General features: G+C 43.6%; 1 protein-coding gene across 2 annotated transcripts; it reads left to right on the forward strand.

Moving 5' to 3' along the window:
- Window positions 1–9495: 9495 nt before the first annotated feature.
- LOC144506940 (serine/arginine-rich splicing factor 5-like) lies at window positions 9496–22236 on the forward strand. Of its 2 annotated transcripts, none has more exons than XM_078233345.1 (8): window positions 9496–9594; window positions 13286–13423; window positions 13797–13867; window positions 13944–14057; window positions 14658–14727; window positions 16493–16566; window positions 17823–17933; window positions 18299–22236. In XM_078233345.1, exons 2-8 carry the CDS (start codon window positions 13301–13303, stop codon window positions 18597–18599), a joined length of 864 nt encoding a protein of 287 aa, XP_078089471.1. In that variant the 5' UTR covers window positions 9496–9594; window positions 13286–13300; the 3' UTR covers window positions 18600–22236. The 2 variants fall into 2 exon arrangements, with proteins under 2 accessions (XP_078089471.1, XP_078089472.1); XM_078233346.1 differs by having other exon boundaries at window positions 9564–9697.
- Window positions 22237–22955: the final 719 nt, after the last annotated feature.

Below are 22955 nucleotides of genomic sequence, written 5' to 3' on the forward strand. Positions count from 1 at the left end.
TCGAGCCTGCACCGACCACAATCCCATCCAGGCCCTATTCCCATAATCCCATGTATTAGAAACATAGAAAAACTACAGCACAAACAGGCCCTTCGGCCCACAAGTTGTGCCGAACACATCCCTACCTTCTAGACCTACCTATAACCCTCCATCCTATTACGCTCCATGTACTCATCCAGGAGTCTCTTAAAAGACCCTATTGAGTTCGCCTCCACCACCCTCTGTGTGAAAAACTTACCCCTAACATCTCCCCTGTACCTACCCCCCAGCACCCTAAACCTGTGTCCTCTCGTAGCAGACATTTCCACCCTGGGAAAAAGCCTCTGAGAGTCCACCCGATCTATGTCTCTCAACATCTTATATACCTCTATTAGGTCTCCTCTCATCCTTCGTCTCTCCAAGGAGAAAAGACCGAGCTCCCTCAGCCTATCCTCATAAGGCATGCTACTCAATCCAGGCAACATCCTTGTAAATCTCCTCTGCACCCTTTCAATCTTTTCCACATCCTTCCTATAGTGAGGCGACCAGAACTGAGCACAGTACTCCAAGTGGGGTCTGACGAGGGTCTTATATAGCTGCATCATTATCCCCGGACTCCTAAACTCAATCCCACGATTGATAAAGGCCAGCACACCATACGCCTTCTTAACCACCTCCTCCACCTGCGGGGCCGATTTCAGAGTCCTATGGACCCGGACCCCAAGGTCCTTCTGATCCTCTACAGTACTAAGAGTCTTTCCCTTTATATTGTACTCCTTCATCCCATTTGACCTACCAAAATGGACCACGACGCATTTATCTGGGTTGAAGTCCATCTGCCACTTGTCCGCCCAGTCTTGCATCCTATCTATGTCCCTCTGTAACTTCTGACATCCCTCCAGACTATCCACAACCCCACCAACCTTCGTGTCGTCGGCAAACGTACCAACCCATCCCTCCGCTTCCTCATTCAGATCATTTATGAAAATGACAAACAGCAAGGGTCCCAGAACAGATCCCTGGGGCACACCACTGGTGACCGACCTTCATTTAGAAAAAGACCATCTATACCCACTCTCTGCCTCCTTTGGGCAAGCCAGTTCTGGATCGACCGGGCAGCAGCCCCTTGGATCCCATGCCCTCTCACTTTTTCTAGAAGCCTTGCATGGGGGACCTTATCGAACGCCTTGCTAAAATCCATATAAACCACATCTACCGCCTTCCCTTCGTCAATGTGTTCAGTCACATTTTCAAAGAACTCCACCAGGCTCGTAAGGCACGATCTGCCCTTGACAAAGCCATGCTGAGTATTCTTGAGCATACTAAACCTCTCTAAATGCTCATATATCCTGTCCCTCAGGATCTTCTCCATCAGTTTACCAACCACTGAGGTTAGACTCACCGGTCGGTAATTACCTGGGCTATCCCTATTCCCCTTCTTGAAAATAGCAACCACATCCGCAATCCTCCAATCCTCCGGCACCTCTCCCGTCTCCATCGACGACGCAAAGATCATCGCCAGAGGCTCTGCAATCTCTTCCCTCGCCTCCCACAGTAACCTGGGGTACATCCCATCCGGACCCGGCGACTTATCTATCTTGATGCCATTCAAAGATTCCAGCACAACCTCTTTCTTAAAGTCCACATACTCAATCCTTTCAGTCCACCGCACGCCCGCAGTACATCCACCCAGGTCCTTCTCCTCTGTGAAAACCGAGGCAAAATACTCATTGAGCACCTCTGCCATTTCTACTGGCTCCGTACAGACTTTCCCCCCTTCATCTTTTATAGGCCCTATTCCGTCACGTCTCATCCTTTTACTCTTCACATATTTATAGAACGCCTTAGGGTTCTCCTTAATCCTACCTGCCAGGGCCTTCTCGTGACCCCTTCTGGCTCTCCTAATTTCCTTCTTTAGTCCCTTCCTACAAGCCGTATACTCTTCTAAATCCCTATCTTCGCCAAGCTCTCTGAGCCTTTTGTACGCTTTCCTTTTCTTCTCGACTAGGTCCCGCACAGCTTTCGTGCACCACGGTTCCTTTAACCGACCAACACCTCCCTGTCTGCTCGGAACATTGTCCTGTAGAACTCTAGACAGACATTCCTTGAAAAACTGCCACTTCTCTTCAGTACATTTCCCCGAGAATACCTCCTTCCAATTTACTCCTTTAATTTGCTGTCTAATGTCTTCATATTTCCCCTTACTCCATATAAACACTTTCCTAGCTTGCCTGATCCTCTCTTTTTCCAATGCAAGCCTAAAGGAGATAGAGTTATGATCGCAGGTATTTACCCTGTTAATCCCCCGACACTAAGGGGCAATTTAGCATAGCCAATCCACCTGACCTGCACATCTTTGGACTGTGGGAGGAAACCAGAGCACCCGGAGGAAACCCACGTAGACACAGGGAGAATGTGCAAACTCCACACAGACAGTGACCCGAGGCCGGAATCTAATCAGGGTCCCTGGCGCCGTAAGGCAGCAGTGCTAACCACTGTGCCACCCAATTATCTTCCTGTAAACAGGAACAGTGGTGGGCTCTGCACTGTCCTGGGGAGACACTGAGGGGTGAATTTTCCCATTCCACCACCCGTCACGGGAATCGGAGCGGGTGAGGGGTGGACTGTGGAAAGGTCCATGGACCTCGGGTGACATTTTCCAGTTTCGGGGCTGAGCGCGTCTGAAAAATCCCGCCCCACTTCTCCAACCTGAGCAACACCTACTTACCTGAAAACCAAAGCAAAGCACAGTGGATGGAAAAGTGGGCTTGGGTGTCACAGAGGGAAGGGACCCTGCAGAATGCTGAAAGGGAAGAGGAACGTGTATTTGATGATGGCATCTTGCTGGAGGAGGTGGAAATGATGGCGAATCTTCTGTTGGTGAGAGTAAAAGGGAGCCTGTCGTGGTTCTGGGATGGAAGGAAAGGGGCGGGCAGCGGCTGAAATGTAAAACATTGAATTTTTGTTCAATTTTTGTTTCTTGTCCCATTAGAACCATAGAATCCCCACTGCAAAAAGAGGCCATCCGACCCATCAAGTCTGCACCGGCTCTCCGAAAGAGCATCCCAGCCAGATCCTCCCTTCTGCCCTATCACCATTAACCATGGCTGATCCACCTAACCTACCAAGGGGCAATTTAAGCGTGGCCAATGCACATAACCCTGCACATCTTTGGACTGTGGGAGGAAACTGGAGCACCCGGAGGAAACCCATGCAGACACAGGGAGAATGTGCAAACTCCACACAGAGCCACCCAAGCTGGGAATTGAACCTGGGTCCCTGGCACTGTGAGGCAGCAGTGCTAACCACTGTGCCACCTACTACCCCATTACCTTGCATCATCATTCCTTTTGTCACTTAGTCATTTTTTCCAAAAACCCTATCACAGATTTCTCATTTTCTTCCTTTCTTTCCCACTCCAGGCTTTGCACTTGTTGAAAAAACTGTGGGTGTACCTACACCACATGGACTGCAGCAGTTCAAGCAGACTGTGTGGGGTTTGCACATTCTCCCCGTGTCTGCGTGGGTTTCATCCGGGTGCTCTAGTTTGTTCCAAAGATGTGCTGGTTAGGTGGATTGGCCATGATAAATTGTCCCTTAGTGTCAAGGAAATTAGCAGGGTAAATATGTGTGGGGTTACGGGGATAGGGCTTGGGTGGAATTGTTGTCAGTGCAGGCTTGATGACCCAAATGGCCTTTTTCTGCACTGTAAGGATTCTAAGACGGCTCACCACCACCTTCTCAAGGGCAATTTGGGATGGGCAATGAATGCTGGCCTCACCAGCGATGCCCACACCCCATGAATGAAAAAAAAACTCAGCATGTCTGGCAGCATTTGTGAGGAGAAAATCGATTACGTTTTATTTGATTTATTTTGATTTATTTTATTTCCCCCTTTCACAAAGGGGGAAATTCCATTTTAAGAGGAATTGTGTGGGTTAGCACTGCTGCTTCACAGCTCCAGGGACCTGGGTTCGATTCCCAGCTTGGGTCACTGTGCGGAGTTTGTATATTATCCCTGTGTCTGCGTGGGTTTCCTCCGGGTGCTCCGGTTTCCTCCCACAGTCCAAAGATGTGCAGGTTAGGTGCATTGGCCGTGCTAAATTACTCCTTAGTGTCCCGGGATGTGTATGCTAGACGGATTAGCAGGGTAAATATGTGGGGGATCGGGTCTGGGTGGGATTGTTGTTGGTGCAGGCTCGATGGGCCAAATGGCCTCCTTCTGCACTGTAGGATTGTTATGATTCTATGAGAAACTGAGTGACTATTTCAAGTCAAATATGACCCTTCTTCCATGCTGGACAATTCCTCTTAAAATGGAATTTCCCCCCTTGTGAGAGATCTCATTAAATAAAACGTAATCGATTCTAAAACTTTTTAGCAAATGTTAAGGTTTTTCCTTCTTCCCTGCCCTCGGTTTTCCCCTCTACTCTGCTTACTAATTCCTTATTTGCCTGTCCAAGGGTGGCGTTCTGGTTTTCAGAACTTCACACACAACAACTGCTGGCACAAAACCACAGGCAAAAATACCGAGGGGGCCCAACCTGTATAAGGTAAACAAAATGATTCTTACAGATGTGCTGTAATCAAACCTCCGGCAAGTCAGACTTGGAAAAGAGACTCCCAGGTAGGGTCGTAATGGCAAAAGTCCTTTGCCTGGGAAACAAGGGCTACAATCATTAACAAAGAAATGCTTCACTCACAGAAAAAATCCCTCTCAATATCGTTTAAAAATATCAGACGAGCAATTTCATTTGAATGTGGTAATTTGCTTATTCAAAAAGCTCAATTCCAAACCGCTAAAACAAAGTTGTCATCCAATTGAATTCCGCAATGACAGCTTGGTGGCACAGCACTGTGCCATAGGGCGACATGGTGGCACAGTGGTTAGCACTGCTGCCTCACAGCATCAGGGACCCGGGTTCAATTCCGGCCTTGGGTCACTCTCTGTATGGAGTTTGCACCTTCTCCCCATGTCCGCGTGGGTTTCCGCCGGTTTCCTCCACAGTTCGAAAGACGTACTGGTTAGGTGCATTGGCTATGCTAAATTGCCCCTTAGTGTCAGCGAGACTAGCAGAGTAAATACATGGGACTAGGGGGATAGGGGCTGGGATTGTGGTCTGTGCAGGCTCGATGGGCCGAATGGCCTCCTTCTGCACTGTAGAGATTCTATGATTCAAGTTTTGGAGAGCTGGGAGAAATAAAAAAAGAGCTGAAGGCCTAATTCCTCCTCATGTATCTCCTGATCTGATAAAAATTACTTTGCAGGAGGAAGTGTATATATGTTAATGTTGCAGAGGCCGAAGGGCCCCAAAAGAGGGAGTCTCTGGGGTGGATACTAAAGTCCTTGTGTATATTTACAGCTGAGCTGGATAGATTTTTGATCAGTATAGGAATCAAGGATTTACAAGGGGAAAAGGCAGGAAAGTGGACATGAGGCCAAAGATGTGCGGGTTAGGTCGATTGGTCATGGTAAATTGCCCCATAGAGTCAGGGGGATTAACAGGGTAAATACATGGGGTTAAGCGGATATGGCCTGGGTGGGATTATGTTTGGTGCAGACTCGATGGGCCGAATGGCCTCCTTCTGCACTGTAGGATTCTATGATTCTATGAATGTTGGATCTGTCATGATCCTATTGAATGAGCGGAGCAGGCTCAAAGGGCCGAATGGCCTAGTTCTGTTTCTTGGAGAGAGACGGTAGTCATGATGTGGAGATGCCGGCGTTGGACTGGGGTGAACACAGTAAGAAGTCTCACAACACCAGGTTAAAGTCCAACAGGTTTATTTGGTAGCAAAACAATGTCTGTACCTTTAAGACTTGATTACCTGCAAAGACTTGCATTCCAACCATTATCTTGTAAATTGAGTTTGTGTCTGTATATGCCCTGTTTGTGAACAGAACTCCTCACTCACCTGAAGGAGGAGACCGAGACTCCGAAAGCTCGTGCTGCCAAATAAAACCTGTTGGACTTTAACCTGGTGTTGTGAGACTTCTTACTGGGAGGGAATAGAGCCAACCTTTCAAGTCTAGATGACCCTTCATCAGCTCTGACCAAGGGTCATGTAGATGCGAAGCGTTGGCCCTGATTTTACCGGCACGCCCGCCCTGGAATCGGGGCAGGCGAGGCTCACAGAACGGCATTCTCTGTTGGCCTCGGGCGCGATCTTACAAGCCTCAGGTTGGCATGTCGGTAAAATTTCAGCCGTTGGCTCTATTCCCTCCCCACAGAACTCTGAAAGGCCTGGATAGAGTGGACTCGAGGAAGATGTTTCCATTAGTAGGCGAGACTAGGACCCAAGGGCACAAACTCAGAGTAAAGGAATGAATGAGCCTTTAGAATTGAGATGAGGAGGAATTTCTTCAGCCAAAGGGTGGTGAATCTGTGGAATTCATTGCCACAGAAGGCTGTGGAGGCCAGGTCATTTGAGTGTATTTAAGACAGAGACAGATAGCTTCTTGATTGGAAAGGGGATCAAAGGTTACAGGGAAAAGCCGGGGGAATGTGGTTGAAAAACCTATCAGCCATGATTGAATGGCAGAGCAGACTATATGGGCTGAATGGCCTAATTCTGCTCCTATATCTTATGGTTTTATGGACCCTTTGTCAGAGCTAAAGACAAAGAAAATAGGACGTGATTTACACTGTGAGGAGGGGGTAGAGGGTGGCCATAATAGGACAAAGGGAATGTAAATGGTGATGATAAAGGCTGGGAATGGTGCTTAAAACGTCCATTGTGTCAATGGCAGAACAAAGATGCAGAATCTTGGGGACAATCTGAGGATAGAATGCGGCAGTTGGCCCCGAGTCAGGTTTGGAAGACAAGTGAAGAGTGAGCCTTCAAAAGTGGAAAAATAAAAAGATGAAGTAGTAAAGGAGGCCAGGTCATTGAGTGTCTTTAAGACAGAGATAGATAGGTTCTTGATTAATAAGGAGATCAGGGGTTATGAGGAAAAAGCAGGAGAATGGGGATGAGAAAAATATCAGTCATGATTGAATGATGGAGCAGACTCGATGGGCTGAGTGGCCTAATTCTGCTCCTATGTCTTATGGTCTAAATCAGTGGTTCCCAAACTTTTTTCACTGAGCCGCACTTTCAGAATAAAAATTTGCTCGCGCCACACTGAATTTTTTATTGATAAGAAATACATTCAAAAACAAAGAAAAACAACTTCTAGCAGTGCTTGATTCATAACATAGAACATAACTACTTTATAATTTGATCATGGGACATCCAGAAAGTATAAAACAATGCAGCTACATAAAAACATGATTCATTCCCAAAATATACTTATAGACGAGCCTCTTACATATGTAACCTTAAGTAAGTATACAAACTCAATGAGAGGTGAGAGCTTGTTTTTGTCGGGTAATCTCATTTATATTAGGTCTAATTTGAGACAAACAAACTCTCATCTCATCAACACAAAGGAGCCTTTCTCTTTTCTGGTCTTTGATATTTGTCAGAGCTGAAAATCCCTGTTCACAACAATATGTCGTGGAGAACTGTAGAAGAATAGCTAATGCTCTTGAAGAGATGCGTGGATACTGGTTCTGGTTGTATATCCAAAAAGAGTCCAGTGGCATACTCCCGTGTTTCATTTTCAAGGTGCGATCACTCGAAATGCAGGCCATTTCCTCCTCCTCATCCAATGTCAGACCTGAACAGCTGGAATCCGCAAAGGGGTCTCTAACCCAGTCCAATTTTTCTGTAGACAACGATGGGAAGTAATAATCAATCTTTTCTACCAGTGTTGCGAGATGTTCCTGTATGAGGCCGTACAATTCATTGCTCGTTTTAAAACTTTTTACCAGTGGGAACATTTCGAGGTTAGGTTGCATCGCTCTCCCGAGCCAGAGCTGAAGCTTTTTTTTGAATGCAGTTAGTTTGTCTGTAGTTGTGAGGATATTGTCATCGCGGCCTTGCATACTGGCATTGAGCACATTCAACCGGGAAAAGATATCGGCCAAATATGCCAGCTTTGCACACCAGTCATTGTCATCCAGTTGGTGGTACAATGGGTTCCCTTCTTGTTCCAAATATTCTCTTAATTCGTTCTTCAGTTCCAACACCCGATTTAAAACTTTTCCGCGGGACATCCAGCAAACCTCCGAGTGCAGAATTAGGCATTGATGTTTTGATTCCATGTCTTTGCAGAGTTGAGCAAATAATCGCACCTTTAGTGGTTTTGCTTTGATGAAGTTCACAATGCACACAGTCTGATCTAGAACCAACTTCAAATCAGCTTCAAGGGTCTTGGTGATTAGTGCCTCTCTGTGTAAAACAGTGAGTTGATATTACATCTGGATTTTTCTGTTTGATGAGTGCCGCCAAACCTCTCACATTCCCAATCATACATGGCGCTCCATCCGTACAAATTCCAATACAAGAATCTCATGAAATCTCAACTTTTTCCAAATACTCAGACAAGGTTTGGAAAATATTGTGTCCTCTGGTATGTTTTTCAAGTTCCTTGCAAAATAGGAACTGTGTGATTATTTTGTCATTGTGAATGAATCTGATATAGGCAAGCAACTGTGCTTTTCCACTAATGTCGGTCGTTTCATCAACTTGAATAGCAAATTTAGAATTTTTCATACTTTTGGAAACACGCTTCTCAATATTAGCTGACATACCAACTATTCTTCTGCGAATTGTATTATCAGACAAAGGAATTTCCATAACTTCTCGCTCAGCATCATCACCAACAAAGTTTTTACGATCAAGCTGCAGGCAGGCCGAATCAATTTTTCAGCTATTGTATGTGGTTTTGTCTGTTGAGCAATCAATTCAGCCACTTGGTAAGATACAATCTGCACCTTATCTGAGACTGTCATTCGTTTTTCAAAATATGATCGTTGGCATTTCTGCTGTTCCAAAAGCCTTTCAAAATATTGAACATCCTTGTTTGCCAGATTTCCATGTTTTGACAACGGATGTCTTTTCATCTTGCTTGGGACCATATTGGAATTGGGAAGCTTCTCACCACAGATCAAACACATTGACCGAGGTACGTTTTCATCTCCAGTCCATGTGAAACCGAGACTCAGATAGCTATCCATATATTGTCGACAAACTTTATTTTTTGGAGGTTTGATTGGGCCTGCTACTGGTGTAGAATTAAACGACTCTTCTTCAGCACTCTGTTCGAACGGCGATTCTGGATCACAACGTGGACTCGGAACGTCCTCAGCATCACTTGATGCCCTTGCTCTCACTTTGGAAAAATATCTATCCATGTTTAAATGTTTCTTTGATTGTCCTTGAATCTTCCCGGCACACTTGTCATCCTCTCTCGCCGCACCCTTTGGGAACCACTGGTCTAAATGAAATAAATGGCCTCTTTTAAGGTCAAACCAAATAAACTCAATAGGGTGATGGTGGAGAGAGTTCAGGCTCTGAGCAGGAGCGGAAGTGACGTGATTAAGGGGGCACAATAAGGGGGCGGAAATGATGCGAGGCGGAGGACGCAATGGGGCGGGGAACCGGAGGTGACGTACTGGGGGTGATGCAATGGGGCGGAAAACCGGAAGTGATGCGCGGGTGATTGACAGGCGGTCGCCATTTTGTGAGCGGATTTTATTTTCACTGCGTCATTGGAGCCGAGTCCGGGTGAGTGAATCGCGAGGAAAGGAAAATCAGCGATAAAGTCAAACCCGCCGCCCGCTCTCGCTGCCCTTTCACCGGGGAGGTGGGGGGAGAGCTGTGCCGCTCGGTTTGTTTGGTTATTTATTTATTTTTATTTGTTAGTTTGTGTCAGGAGCCGCTGTGCCGGGCCCGCCTTGGAAATCGAGGCCCCGGGCTGCGAGTCGGGCCTACCCCTCCTCCCCCGCCCTCGGAGGCGCCGCAACCATGAGGCGGCTGGGGGAGGGGGGGGGGAGGGGAGAGAGAGCGGCCGGGTGGGGTCCCTGGGCCCAGGGCGCGGCCGCCATTTGGAGACAGGCCGAATAAACAACTGGGGAGATTCTTCAGCAAAAAAACAATTAAATATTGCGGGTTCTGGAGGTTTAAAACTTAAAATGGAGCCGGAAGTGCTGCGGGAGAAGAAAGGGGAAGCAAGAAGCTCATTGACTCAGTCAGGCTGGGGGGGGGGGGGGGGGGCACTGGATTGAACCTCGGGGTTATTATTGCTCCTGTTCCCACTGAGCTGGGGAGGGCAGCCAGCCTCTGCCCCAGTCCCTTAACCCACCCCAGGCTGGGTTTGGCCACCAAGCCACTCTCTCTCTCTGTCCCCTCCTCCCCCCTCTGATTTAAGGCTGGCCTGAAAATCACCGAGGAATCTAGCTTCAGGGGCCACGCTCTCCATTTCAGACTGAGATCAGGAGGGATTTCTTCCCCATTTGTTAATCTTTGGACTTCTCCAGTTTTGGGGCGGGGAGTGTGTTTGCTGAGCCATCGAATATAATTCCAGGCTAAGTTAGATAGATTTCCAATCGGCAGGAGTGTTACGGGGGGGGAGACAGACAGGAAAAGTGGAGGGTACAAAATCAAGTCAACCGTGTTCTTATTGACTGGCAGAGCAGGCTTGATGGGTCGTGTGGCCTGCCCTAATTAGGCTGTGTTTAGTCGTGGGGGAAGCACTTGCAAGATGCAGTTAGTGATTCAGGAGTTGCACCATCCTAAAAGTTTGCCTGAAAATGTGGAACAAAACCATGGGAGTAAGAGGGGAAGATGCCATTGAACAAGTATTGGCAATGCCAGTTGCAATATGTGACTCTCTAGCTGCTTATTTCTAGATGCCTAGGGGAGGCAACGATCTACCGGCATTATCGCTAGACTATTAATCCCGAAACTGAGCTAATGTTCTGGGGAGCCCCGGTTCAAATCCCGCCACGGCAGATGGTGAAATTTGAATTCTAATGAATGTCAGATACAGCATTTCATAGAATCTCAACAGTACAGAAAAAGGCCATTCGGACCACAATCCCACCCAGGCCCTATTCCAGTAACCCCACATATTTACCCTAGCTAGTCCCCCTAACACTAGGGTTAACTTAGCATAGCCAATCAACCTAACCCGTGCATCTTTGGACTGAGAGGGGAAACCGGAGCACCCGGAGAAAGCACTTGCAGACACGGAGAGGGCGTGCAAACTGCTCACAGTGACCCAATGCTGGAATTGAACCAGGGACCCTGGCGCTGTGAGAAAGCAGTGCTAACCACTGCCACCCTGCTGTCCATAGTGCAACAAACCTTGGAACTGTGCCCAAACTACTTGTCTCAAGGTCTCTTGCTCAGTTAAATTACTCTGGTCTCTTGCTTAGAGTTAAATTTACTACCTTTAAATAAATCATTGTATGAGGCTTAATGGACGGCATGGTGGCACAGTGGTTAGCACCGCAGCCTCACAGCGACCGGGTTTGATTCCTGGATGGGTCACTGACTGGAGTTTGCACATTCTCCCTGTGCCTGTGTAGGTTTCCTCTGGGTCCTCCGGTTTCCTCCCACAGTCCAAAGATGTGTGGGTTAGGTGGAATGGCAATGCTAAATTGTCCCTTGGTGTCAGCGGGATTAGCTAGGATAAATGCAAGGGCTTATGTGGGTAGGGCCTGGGTGGGATCGTGGTTGGCGCAGGCCCGCTGGGCCGAATGGCCTCATCCTGCACTGTAGGATTCTAAGACCAGAACACTGGGATTAAGGGTCCCATTAACTGCCATGTGAGCTTGCTGTGCCGTTTAGGAACTTGCTGCAGTCTTTCCAACTTGTGTAATGGCTCTGCAACTGCTGCCCAAAACATTTCCCCCACCCTCATCTGAGCAAGAAACTTCTGGGCAAGGTAGTTCTGGCACGGGTCTTCGTTGTCTTTGGATTTTCAAACTTCACCAGTGCGCCTGCTGATCAGAAAGGCGGCAGGCACAGTTATGTATGCACCAATGGCTGCGTGAACTGAGTGCACATGCACAACTGTTCCTGATGCCTTCCTGGTCTGTGGCAGGAGATGGTGTATTCCTTATGTTAAAGGCCAAACTCCAGCTGTCTCAGCACGCCTTTAGCTTTCCCCATTTAAAGTTTCAAACATAGCCCATTGAGATAGCTGGTAATATTCAGTAGGACTGGCAGCATCTATGGAAAGAGCCGATTCTACTTTCTGACAGTAAATAAAAAGTCACAGTCCTGAACTATTAACTTCCTCCACCCACAGATTTGACTGAGTATTTCCAATATTTTCTGTTTTTATTTCAGATTTCTAGTATCTGTAGTGTTTGCTTTCAGCATTTGAATGTTGTTCGGTAAAATGTAAATTGATGGCCTGTTGGTCTCTAATCCATGGATTAAAATGGTGGCAGCCATGAGAGGAAGGGCCATGTGTTAAAAGCATTGTTTAAAAAATCATTTCAATTTCCCGTCTTGTCCTTTGAAATGGTTTTGGTGACTTGCATAATATGAAGCAAAATTTGTATAGCTTTCAGTTCTGCATCTGATAAGTAGTGTCTTGTTGGCTGTTACTTTTTGTCCTCTGCTGATGTTGTTACAGAGTTGTAAGTGGCTCACTTAGTTAACTTGGAAATATATTAAACACTTCTGAAGAAGGCTTGTTTTAAGAATCATAGAATAGAATCATAGAATCCCTACAGTGCAGAAGGAGGCCATTCGGCCCATCGAGTCTGCACCGACCACAATCCCACCCAGGCCCTACCCCCACATATTTACCCGCTAATCCCTCTAACCTACGCATCTCAGGACTCTAAGGGGCAATTTTTAACCTGGCCAATCAACCTAACCCGCACATCTTCGGACTGTGGGAGGAAACCGGAGCACCCGGAGGAAACCCACACAGACACGAGGAGAATGTGCAAACTCATGTCTGCGTGGGTTTCCTCTGGGTGCTCCGGTTTCCTCCCACAGTCCAAAGATGTGCAGGTTAGGTTGATTTTCAGGACCTTTTGGTGTTTTTAAAAGGATTAAATTGATTTAAGTTTCATTTTCCTAAAGGATACGAACATTTCTTTAATATTGACTAGTTTTGGAATTTTTGCTGTGTGGAACTTTTGAACTCCCACTAGTGTGCTGATTGCAATTATAGTTTCACTATATTTATCAGTTGTGACCAGCTCTCCTTAGGGGGAGGAGTTCATAGATGCATGGGTCTAGTTAAGAGTATGCTGCTTTCCAAAAGAGCATTGCAGTGGTCATAGTATTGACTTGACTGGATATAGGTGCCTTCAAGTATCTTGGCAAATGGCCAAGCTCATTATAGGATCACATTCGAGCCGTATCTGTCGCTGATGCCTGAATGATATTTCAGCTGGTGGTTCAGCAAAGCAATTTAAAGACTTTTGTTTTACCCTTTTTTTTTAAACAGTGTTGATTGTTCAGAATGAGTTCTCGAGTGTTCATTGGTAGACTGAGCCCTCATGCTACAGAGAAAAATGTGGAGAAGTTTTTCAAAGGATATGGACGAATTAAGGAAATTGATTTGAAGAATGGCTTTGGATTTGTGGTAAGTTCCCCCCCCCCCCCCCCCCCCCCCCCTCCTCCCCTCTCTGTAGCTGTAGAACAAAATGGCAAAAAGCTATTGCTTAAGTACTCTTAGTGTTATAGACTGTTAAATTCAACCTGTCTCTGAAATGTTTGCATCATTCATTGTTTCAGAATTTGAAGCATTTTCTTGGCTGAAACAGAGCAAGCAGTAATTTTCAAATTTTCATTGCAACACCATAACTGCAGCCTCGAAAACATGCCAAAAGATGCATGTTGATATAAACATCCCACAGGAAATGTCTTGAACTTATTTTACAGTTGTATAAAATACACTATTGGTTGAGGACATCTATTCATTTATCATTTTTAATGAAAGTTAAATTTCTTTTTAGGAGTTTGAAGATTACAGAGATGCAGACGATGCTGTGTATGAGATGGATGGCAAAGAGTTGTGCAATGAGAGGTATGCAGAAATCATTCATTTATGATACACATGTACATGGTGATAATTTTGGATATTAATGATTTAACATTTTCAGAGTTACAGTTGAACATGCCAGAGCACGCCCTCGGGGTGGACGTGGAGGGGGACGATTTCAAGGTCGTTTTAACCAGCGTTGGTCTCGTGGTGGTGGTAGTAGTGGAGGAGGAAGGTGAGCCCAAATGTTGTTTTTCCACAGTGGCTTGAAGAAATAACTTGTAGATCGCAGATACAAAATTGCATCATACTTTAATGAATCAAATTGTTTGAATATGTTTGTCTCATTTGATAAACCTGAGATTCACAATTGCTTGGCTCTGGATGTAATAGGAAAAACTATTACATTAAAAATCTAAAGCACAGTCTGAGAACTGGGTATTCTGGCTTCCAAGTATCCATTCCTGAATCTGTGCATTGAGGGTCGGCTGCAGGTTTCAGCACAACCAAACCTAATATTAATTAGAGATTACTACATTAATTATAGTTGGCAATGGGAGTTGTGGCTGATGTATACTCTCCTCAGATGGTGACACTAGTTGTGCAGTTGTCACTGTTCAGGTTGATTTAAATCATGGGGCCTCCTAATGTTCATGGCTTAGCATGTCCCGTTTGAGAAGTTTATCATTTGACCGAGCTTCTAAATTTCACTGAGGAAGAGAATAAATTGGCCATTTTCAGAAAGTCTTTGCTTTCTGTGAATTGTCTCTAGACTCCAATGCCCCAGCACTTTTATCTTAATAATGTTGAGACCTCTCCATTTGTTGTCTTTCAGAAATGGGCCTCCAATTCGTACAGAAAACAGAGTGATTGTTGAGAATTTGTCTTCCAGAGTTAGCTGGCAGGTATTTATGTGGAACATTAAATTGTATTTTTGTAAACGGCTGACTCTGTTTAAAATGAAACTGGTATTTCCGTTTGAATTAAATATGAATCAGGCTTTCAAGATTAGTCTAGAATCCATTTACAATGAAGGGCACACTTGTGACATATCAATTTGTCTTCCTGGATTAGCTAAAAGCTTATCCATTGACCAAATCAAAAACTAATGTTTTAAGTGGCAAATTGTCATTTAGCTGTAAGTAACTTGGACAGGCTGCAGTTTTTAATGAATAAACTGTTGCTAAATTGGCACTGGAAATGGGGAAGTGGCTGTATTTTCCTTGATGAAAAGCACTTAATTAGTTAGTTAAACTATGAAGAAGCCTGTCGGTAGTAACATTTACAAAAACTTAACATAACCTTTTATCTGGATCTACATCTTTCAAACTGGTCACCGGAACTGAAAAACTGGGGTCTGTGTTCCCTTTACTGTAAAATGGCTTTGTCAAGTATAACCTGTTGTCCTTAAGTAGTTGTACTTGTAATGTCTTGTGAATTGTTGAAAAAAATGCATTAAGTATTTTCGTGCGCACAATTTTAACTTTTTCAGTTTTACAAGAGAAAAAAAAACACCATTTTGGAAGGTCTCATTTTGACCTGAATTATTGTTCTCTCTGAACTCCAGCCCTATTACGTTTGAATATGATTTGCTGAGTGTCTCAGGTGATTCTAATCCTGTTGTCCTCATTGAGGGAAGAGGTGAAACAGCATATTTGAAGTGAGTTGTGGGTTTGTGCCCATGATTACTCACATGGATAGTTCCTTCTCTCAGCTGACTGGGGATGGGAAGTAGACAACCTGCCCACAATGAAGGAAGATACTGGGCATGCTTCTAACAATATTAGGGGGGTGCTGATTGCATACCCGTCCTCTGTGCAGCTAGTGTGTGACACTGAAGAGATTGTGAACTGTTTAATTTGCAGCACTATTAGTTTCAGTTTTCTGGAAGTAGTTAACTCCGTGTTAACTTGTTTGTTTGTTAACCTTGAAAGCCTTAAGTATGACGTTTATTTGGTTTTTATGCTTAAATGTTTACAAAGTTTAACCAAGTATTAAAACCTTTATTTACCAGCCTCTCGTTATGTCGTTGGCCTTGTGACGAGGAGTGCCGTTGGTTTTCCTAATCGCTCTGGCTTGGTCTCTTGGGCCTAGTTGAAATGCCAGTCCGCTCCTACGTTTGTCATTTGGTGATCTAGATCTGTGTGTGGTGGTCTGACCTACATGGTGGGCACTTGGTTAATGCCAGTGTTCCATGCTGCACCCCGAAAAATGGTATCTTCCTAAAGTCAAGAGTTCTGGGCGCCCACTCTAAAATGAGGTCCTTGATTGAAAGGAATGGGAGAAATTCGCTAGTAGGGTTGGTTGGAAGCTCGATTGGAGTGAGGTGAGGAGTCCCTGGTCACGGCGCAAGAGTAGCAATGTTTGTTCCCATGTCAGCGTCTGCCTTTAAGGTAGGGTGATGTCCGGGAAGGCTCGTATCGAATGATAGCGTCGGTCAAGTGGGTGGTGAAGAGCACCATCTGGTCTCCAGTCGTGGTGATACCTCTGCGAGCGCTTGTTACATTTGGCTGGTTGAATAGCCTAGGGAATTGTACAGGAAGGTAATACACATTTTGATAAATTAGAATTGCTTTTTAACATTTTTCCAATAATCTTGTATATTGGAAAATAACAAGCTTGCATGTCTTATTGTGCTCTGTTTTACCTAACTGATCTGGTCTTACTTAGGATCTGAAAGATTTTATGCGACAGGCTGGAGAAGTTACCTTTGCGGATGCGCACAGGCACAAACTCAATGAAGGGTAAGTGACAGGAATGAGTTGATATCTTAACTGCTTGATGACCCTCATCTGATCTCAACAATGCAAATATTGTCATGTACATGCGTTTAGATTGGGGTTAAAAACTTCAGGCTGGAATGCTACTTTTGCCTCAGAATAGTTATGTAACTGAAGCATATATTAAGTCCCCTCAGATCTTGCACCTGCGAGGAATTTAACTGACTGCCTAAGCTTCCACTTGTGTAGATAAAATTATAGTTTTTTTCAGTAAATCAATTCGCAACCAAGTTGCTATTCTACAATGGACTCCATGGTTTTGATGATGGGGGAGTTCATTGAAACTTAGAATACTGAAAGACCTGGATAGAGTAGACATGGGAAAGAGGTTTCCATTAGGAGCGACTAGCATCCGAGGGCACAGCCTCACAAAGGGGCGAACTGAGGTGAAGAGGAATTTCTTCAGCCAGAGGGTTGTGAATCTGTGGAATTAATTGCCCCAGAAGGCTTTGGAGGCCAGGTCATTGAGTGTATTTAAGACAGATAGGTTCTTGATTGGAAAGGGGATCAAAGGTTATGGGGGAAAAGGCAGGAGAATAAGGTTGAGAAACTTACCAGCCATGATTGACAGAGCAGACTCTATGGGCCGAATGGCCTAATTCTGCTCCTACATCTTATGGTCTTATGTTTTACCTACTAACTGAACATTATTCAGATCTGGACAAAGCTGTTCTGTTTGCAGGGAAATATTAAATTAGAATTTTGCAGATCTGTGACAAGTTTCGGTTTGGTTGCAACAATGGTCCAAATCAGTTGGAAAGAACTAATTAATGGTGTTTCTGTTATTTTTGGTGCAGTATGTAGTAGTGTGTGGCTTATGACACCAAATGCTGAAGTGCAACTTGGGATTTGTGCTTTTTCCAGGAAACGCATTTTACTTTTGCTTTCCTTTTGCCTAGAATGTACATGCAAGTGATTTGGCTCATATACTGCACAAGCCTACCCCCATATATTTTCTGATCTTATCTCACGCCTCCTCATATATGTCAGACCATCTGCTTCATCCGCTCTGTCAGCAAGGTCAACGTTTTCACTATTCTGCATAAAGACTCTGTTCCAAAATTTGCCTCATTTTGTTAATTGCTACTTTATATTTAGATTCCTCCCTTTTTTGTCTTGGACTTACCTGTATGACTTTAAAAATCTCTATCAGGTCACTTTTCTTCCACCAAAGCGCCTTAACAGTTTTTTCTGACAGTTACTTGACTTTTCCTTTATAGGATTGTAGAGTTTGCCTCTTACAGTGACTTGAAGAATGCACTCGATAAGCTCTCGGGCACAGAGCTTAATGGAAGAAGGATCCGACTGATTGAAGAGCGTAAACAGTACAGGTAAATGTTCTACCATTCTGCCTAAATACCAGAAAGACCATCCTAGTGTGGTTAACAACTTTCTGCAATCTCTTGGCATTTGTGTAGAGCCAATTTCTCTAAATTGAGTTAATGTTCCACTGGATAGAGAACCCAATGATGTTTCAGAGGACCATGTCCTATCAAAGCAGTAGAATCGGAGATAATGGCAGTCTTGTGTGGCTTGAACCTTTGTGGAATGGGTTGTGTACACTGCAGGTTTACTTTCAAAACCGCTCACTCCAATCTATTTCCAAAACTCAGGTAACCGGCTGCACTGAATTTTGAGGCTGAGGTAGCACAAAATGATGTAATTTCTTCCCTGCTTGATTTTTTTTTTAAAACAGATCACGCAGCAGATCCCGTTCCCGTACCCGCAGTTCTTCCAGATCTCGTAGCCGATCACGTAGTCGATCTCGTTCCAGGGGCCGCAAGTCCTACAGTAGATCAAAGAGTAGGAGTCACAGTAAATCACGTTCCCGTAGTAGATCACCTGCTCCTGCTAAGGAGCAGAAAGGCCGCTCCCCTTCACCATCCAAGTCACCAGTGTCGGCGGAGCATGCGCGATCCCGTTCTCGGTCCAGGTCTCGTTCCCGGTCAAAGTCTCGTTCCCGGTCCAGATCACCTTCCGTTGAGAGTGCTGACTAAATGTTAATGTCAAAAGTGGACTTTTACCCCCAAGTGAGTGAAAGTTGATGTAAAATATGGTAAGTAGGAAGTGGTGAATTTCTGTCAAAGGAGTTTAGATCTTTTGTTTACTTAAATGCATAATATGTATAGTTATTGGAAGTAATTTTGACTTGATTATAAATTCATTTTTATTCAGAATGATTTCTTTACCTGCTTCATGTGCGGTTTTTTCACATTGATTTCATTAATTGGTCTTTTTGTTAGTTTTTATCTATCTGTAATATTGAATGCAATTTCATAAAATTGTTTTTCTTGTGCATCGCTTTAAATAAATATTCCACAAAAGTGTGCATTATAATGGGTTGCACAAACCTCATTTCTGCATATCACCTGGCAGATGGTGAGTGTTTTCTGATTGCTAGGTAAGTTTTAAGACGTTTTCGTAGCAAATCTTCAATACACCACTAAGTTCTTAAAATTGGGTTAAGGAGCAACAATGTTTTGTAATGTTGAATGCACATATAGTTCTTATTGAAACCCTGCCTTGTTTTGCTGATGTTTTTTCCTGTAACTTTAGTATTTAGGTAGCACATTATCTTATTCCTTAACAATTGCCATGCTAGAGTAGTGGTGGATTTTTTGAGCAACTTGCTGCAATCCCTATTGGGCTAAAGAATGATTTTTTTTCCTATCTTCCCAGATAGTTGTGTTGAAATGTTTCCGGTAAAGTTACCAGCATCTTCACAATAGTACTGTTTTTCAGTATGCCCAAGAGATGCATGCAGAACTAATGAGAATAAATGTAGTTTTCCCCTCCCGAGGTAAGGTGGATGGAGAGTTTTTAATGTCATGTAAAGGCAGCATTTTTATATACTGCTGGCATATCATTGGCTTCATTATAAAAGAAATCAAATTATTTCAATGCAGCTCCAGAAATTTGATTAAAACTTGAATTATTTTTTTAAATTACCAGTGATCTCTGGTTCAATCCCTTTGCTGAGCTGGCTGATCTTGGCTAAATGTTCTTCTTCCCCAGGGAAATAGTGATTCATGCTTTGGTATGGCTCTTTCAAAGGTGGAGTGGACAGGGCAGCTTGACTCCAATGCTTCAGCTGATATCTGGATATTGATAGGGAGTTCAGGCCAATCGTAATGCCGATGCTTGGAGAAGCATGGAGTCACTAAAATTGGGTTGCATCCCTCGTGCTTATTTTTTATCTAATGTTGATTTGTCTGTGTAGACAATAGTCAAAATGAACTCCTTGCACAAAATATTGTGTATTTTGCAGGTTGTCAAATAAAACTTACGATGATTAATCTAGAATAGTGGGATTTTGTACAGGTTCACTTTCTCTCAAGTCAGCGGTGTTGCAAGTGGTTGTAAATTTTCCCTTGCATCCTGGGAAGCAGATGTGTTGACATTTCGTAAGTAAATTACTCCAAAACCAATATCACCACACGTGATGCTTGAACTGAAAAGGCTGCATTTTTCTAACTTGTCAATGCAGAAAAACTTGACTGTGGCATGCAAATCAGATATGCAAAGTGTTTTAAATGGCACATGACCTTAAGCTCGCTTTTGCCATTATAACAAATGAGTTTATAAAAGAATGTGGAGCAAGCAACAAGAGATCTCAGTGAATATGGTGATTCTGTTTCGTGGTGCTTCAAAAGTGACTAATGTTGGAACCACTTTAGCAGCCAAAATATATATTTTGAGTGCAAGACAGAAAGGGATACGGCTGTTTTAATTGGGTGGGGAGGGTTTTTCCAGAGTTGCTCTGTCCCCTGAAGAGCTTAAATATCTGACTACTACCAAGAAGGACCACATCCTCAGAAAAGCCCCTCCGTGCTATTGCTTTCATCATGGGAGTTAGGCTGGGCAATGTGTAAGTGAGCAGAATGTACATATCTCACCACCACCACTCTGCCCCTTTAGGGGAAGGGTTGCTCTTCTGAGAAATTGAATGCCAATCTATTATGATTTTAAGCCCTCAATATTTCAATCTTTTTGAATTTTACAACTTTTCTCCATCCTTTTTTGGGATGCAATTCCAATGTTGCTGCTCACACTCTGAAATGACCAAGTATTCATTATTCAAGTGTAAGTACCTGTACAATGATTGTCAAAAGGCTAGTACACCACAGGCTACCCCCCCCAAAACCCGCATGACATGATTTGCTGTTTTTGTATTTGGTTCTGACTAAAGCAGCAGTGAAGGTGGTCCATATGGATAAACTCAGCAGTGAGCCCACTTGCTGCCAAGTTCACCCACATTGTTGCTAAAGTTTCAAAATTGCCTTTAGCACAGTGGCTATTCATGCGAAATTTCTATTGTACTTGCCACTTGGGAGATAATGTAGTGTTAATTTTAATACAAGGTCCCAGAATCAATTTTAATCAACTGGGAACTCTGCTCTTATTGCATATAGATAGTGAAGAACACATTGCAGAGATAATTAAAGATTGATTACTTGCATTTTTTTACACAGCCACTCAGTAACAGGATTTTTGAGCTATTAGAGTATTTCTAACAACTGATCTAGATTTTAGAGGAACTTAATAGATATGAAAGGGAGTTGCTTGCCATTGTTCTTGAGCACAGAAATTGGTTCAAAAACTCACAGAATTAGTTTCCAGTGCAAAACAGTAGGCTCTCATTTATGAATTGTATTGTCAATAGATAATTGAGCCTGACAAATGAACTTTGGGTAGTTGCAGAGTGATCTTTGCTTTGCATTGGGAATGGGAAACGAGTAGAGTCCTTGCTTTTGATCTGCCAGTGATTCCTGAAAATAAGTGGATAGTCCACACACACTGAATCTGGCACAGTAATCACGCCCTATCCCAGACAATTATAGTCCATCTCCCATTAGTGTCTGGATTTCCAAGTAAAGAACAGCTACTTGTCTAGGAAGGGGGGGTGATCTACCCATTTAACCTATCATAAATCGACAGCAAAAAAAAGTAAATCTGAGCTCAAATCTTTATATAATCATCGGCTCCTTCTGTGCCATACTATTCTATTTGGTCCATTCAGCATGTTGGCTCGTTTGACTAGTAATCCAATTCGTTCCACTCCTCCGCTCTTACCCCACGTCACTGCAGGGTTTTTTCTCCCATGTATTTATCAAATCTGTGTCCACCACGTTTGAGGCAGTGCATAGTTTAGGCAAAGCAACATACTAAGATCCTTTGCACAGTGCAGACAGTTAGCAAAAAGAAAATTGACATTTAAGGTATTTTCAGAACACTTTCAAGGTGTGCGTTTGTAAATGATTTTGTAAGTTACTTATCTCAAAACCACTAGTAAGCAATGCTTGGAAACTTGCGTTATATAGTACCAGGTCATGTCCCTATGAAATGAATTGTGCTCTACCTTCTGTGGACATAATACATCCTCAACTATCAGTTTTGTTTCGAAACTTGCTAAAAGGATTTGATTGGTAGTTGCAGGTACCACGTGTAAACTTAAACACTCCTGTCAGGTCTGTCTTGGCAAAGATAGGAGGAATATTTTTGACTTTCAACGAGGATTCAAAATGCCTTTTTAATCTAATTTTTCACATGCTTATGTTGTCAAATTGTATTTTGCTAAATGTAGTTTTATCATGTTCTAATATCAAAATAAAAATTTCAGCTGAAATCTATAAATGTGTCTTTATTCTGGTTATGCAACTGCTGAGTGTAATGATCCAATTAGGCATGTTTTTTTTAAGCAACTGATTAGTGAAAAATAATGCCTGCTTGTATGATGTATATGGAGTTCTGTTTTGGAACAAGCCTATGCATCAGTCCCTTGAGTCTATTCCACTATTCAGTTAGATAATGGATGAGCTATATCCACCTACTATAGTTTCATAACCCTTAATGCTGTTGAAAATCTGTTTAAATTTTTCAACCTCAACAGCTTTTGGGGAGGAAATTCTTCAGTCTTGCTTGTGGCATCACCACTGAAAAACCTGGATCTCAAGTTAGATGTCCTTGTTCTGGATGCCTCCAGGGGAAATTTTCTTTCTGCTCTTCTATTAGGTCACCCTTAATCTTTGTGCAAAATGAGGATTAAGGAACAAAGTGGAGGGCAGAAAATTGAGTGGTTAGCTCCATATCTGAGCAGATGGACAAATTATTGCTGCATTTAGAATCTTGTGTAAAATGCATATTGTAGCCATATTTTTAAACTAGGATCTGCAATGCAGTTTGAAAATATATACACTTGCAATGTTTTTTGCACATTTCTGCCAAACAAAGCAGAGCAACACTGCAGTCATTAAAATACAGGGCTCCAATTCCCTTGTTCAGATTTTGAAGATGGATTAAATGGATAATAATAGGAGTGTAATTGATTAAAAAGTTCAGTTTATTCAGGGCGA

Source organism: Mustelus asterias, chromosome 18 (genome assembly GCF_964213995.1).
Source record: "Mustelus asterias chromosome 18, sMusAst1.hap1.1, whole genome shotgun sequence".
NCBI classification, from domain to species: Eukaryota; Metazoa; Chordata; class Chondrichthyes; order Carcharhiniformes; family Triakidae; genus Mustelus; species Mustelus asterias.

Excerpts from the sequence above, each read along its gene's own strand:
- LOC144506940 (XM_078233345.1), top strand. The coding sequence starts at position 13,301 with ATGAGTTCTCGAGTGTTCATTGGTAGACTGAGCCCTCATGCTACAGAG. Across the intron at positions 14,058-14,657 it reads GGTAGTAGTGGAGGAGGAAG|AAATGGGCCTCCAATTCGTA; the intron begins GTGAGCCCAAAT and ends GTTGTCTTTCAG. Across the intron at positions 16,567-17,822 it reads AGGCACAAACTCAATGAAGG|GATTGTAGAGTTTGCCTCTT; the intron begins GTAAGTGACAGG and ends TTTCCTTTATAG.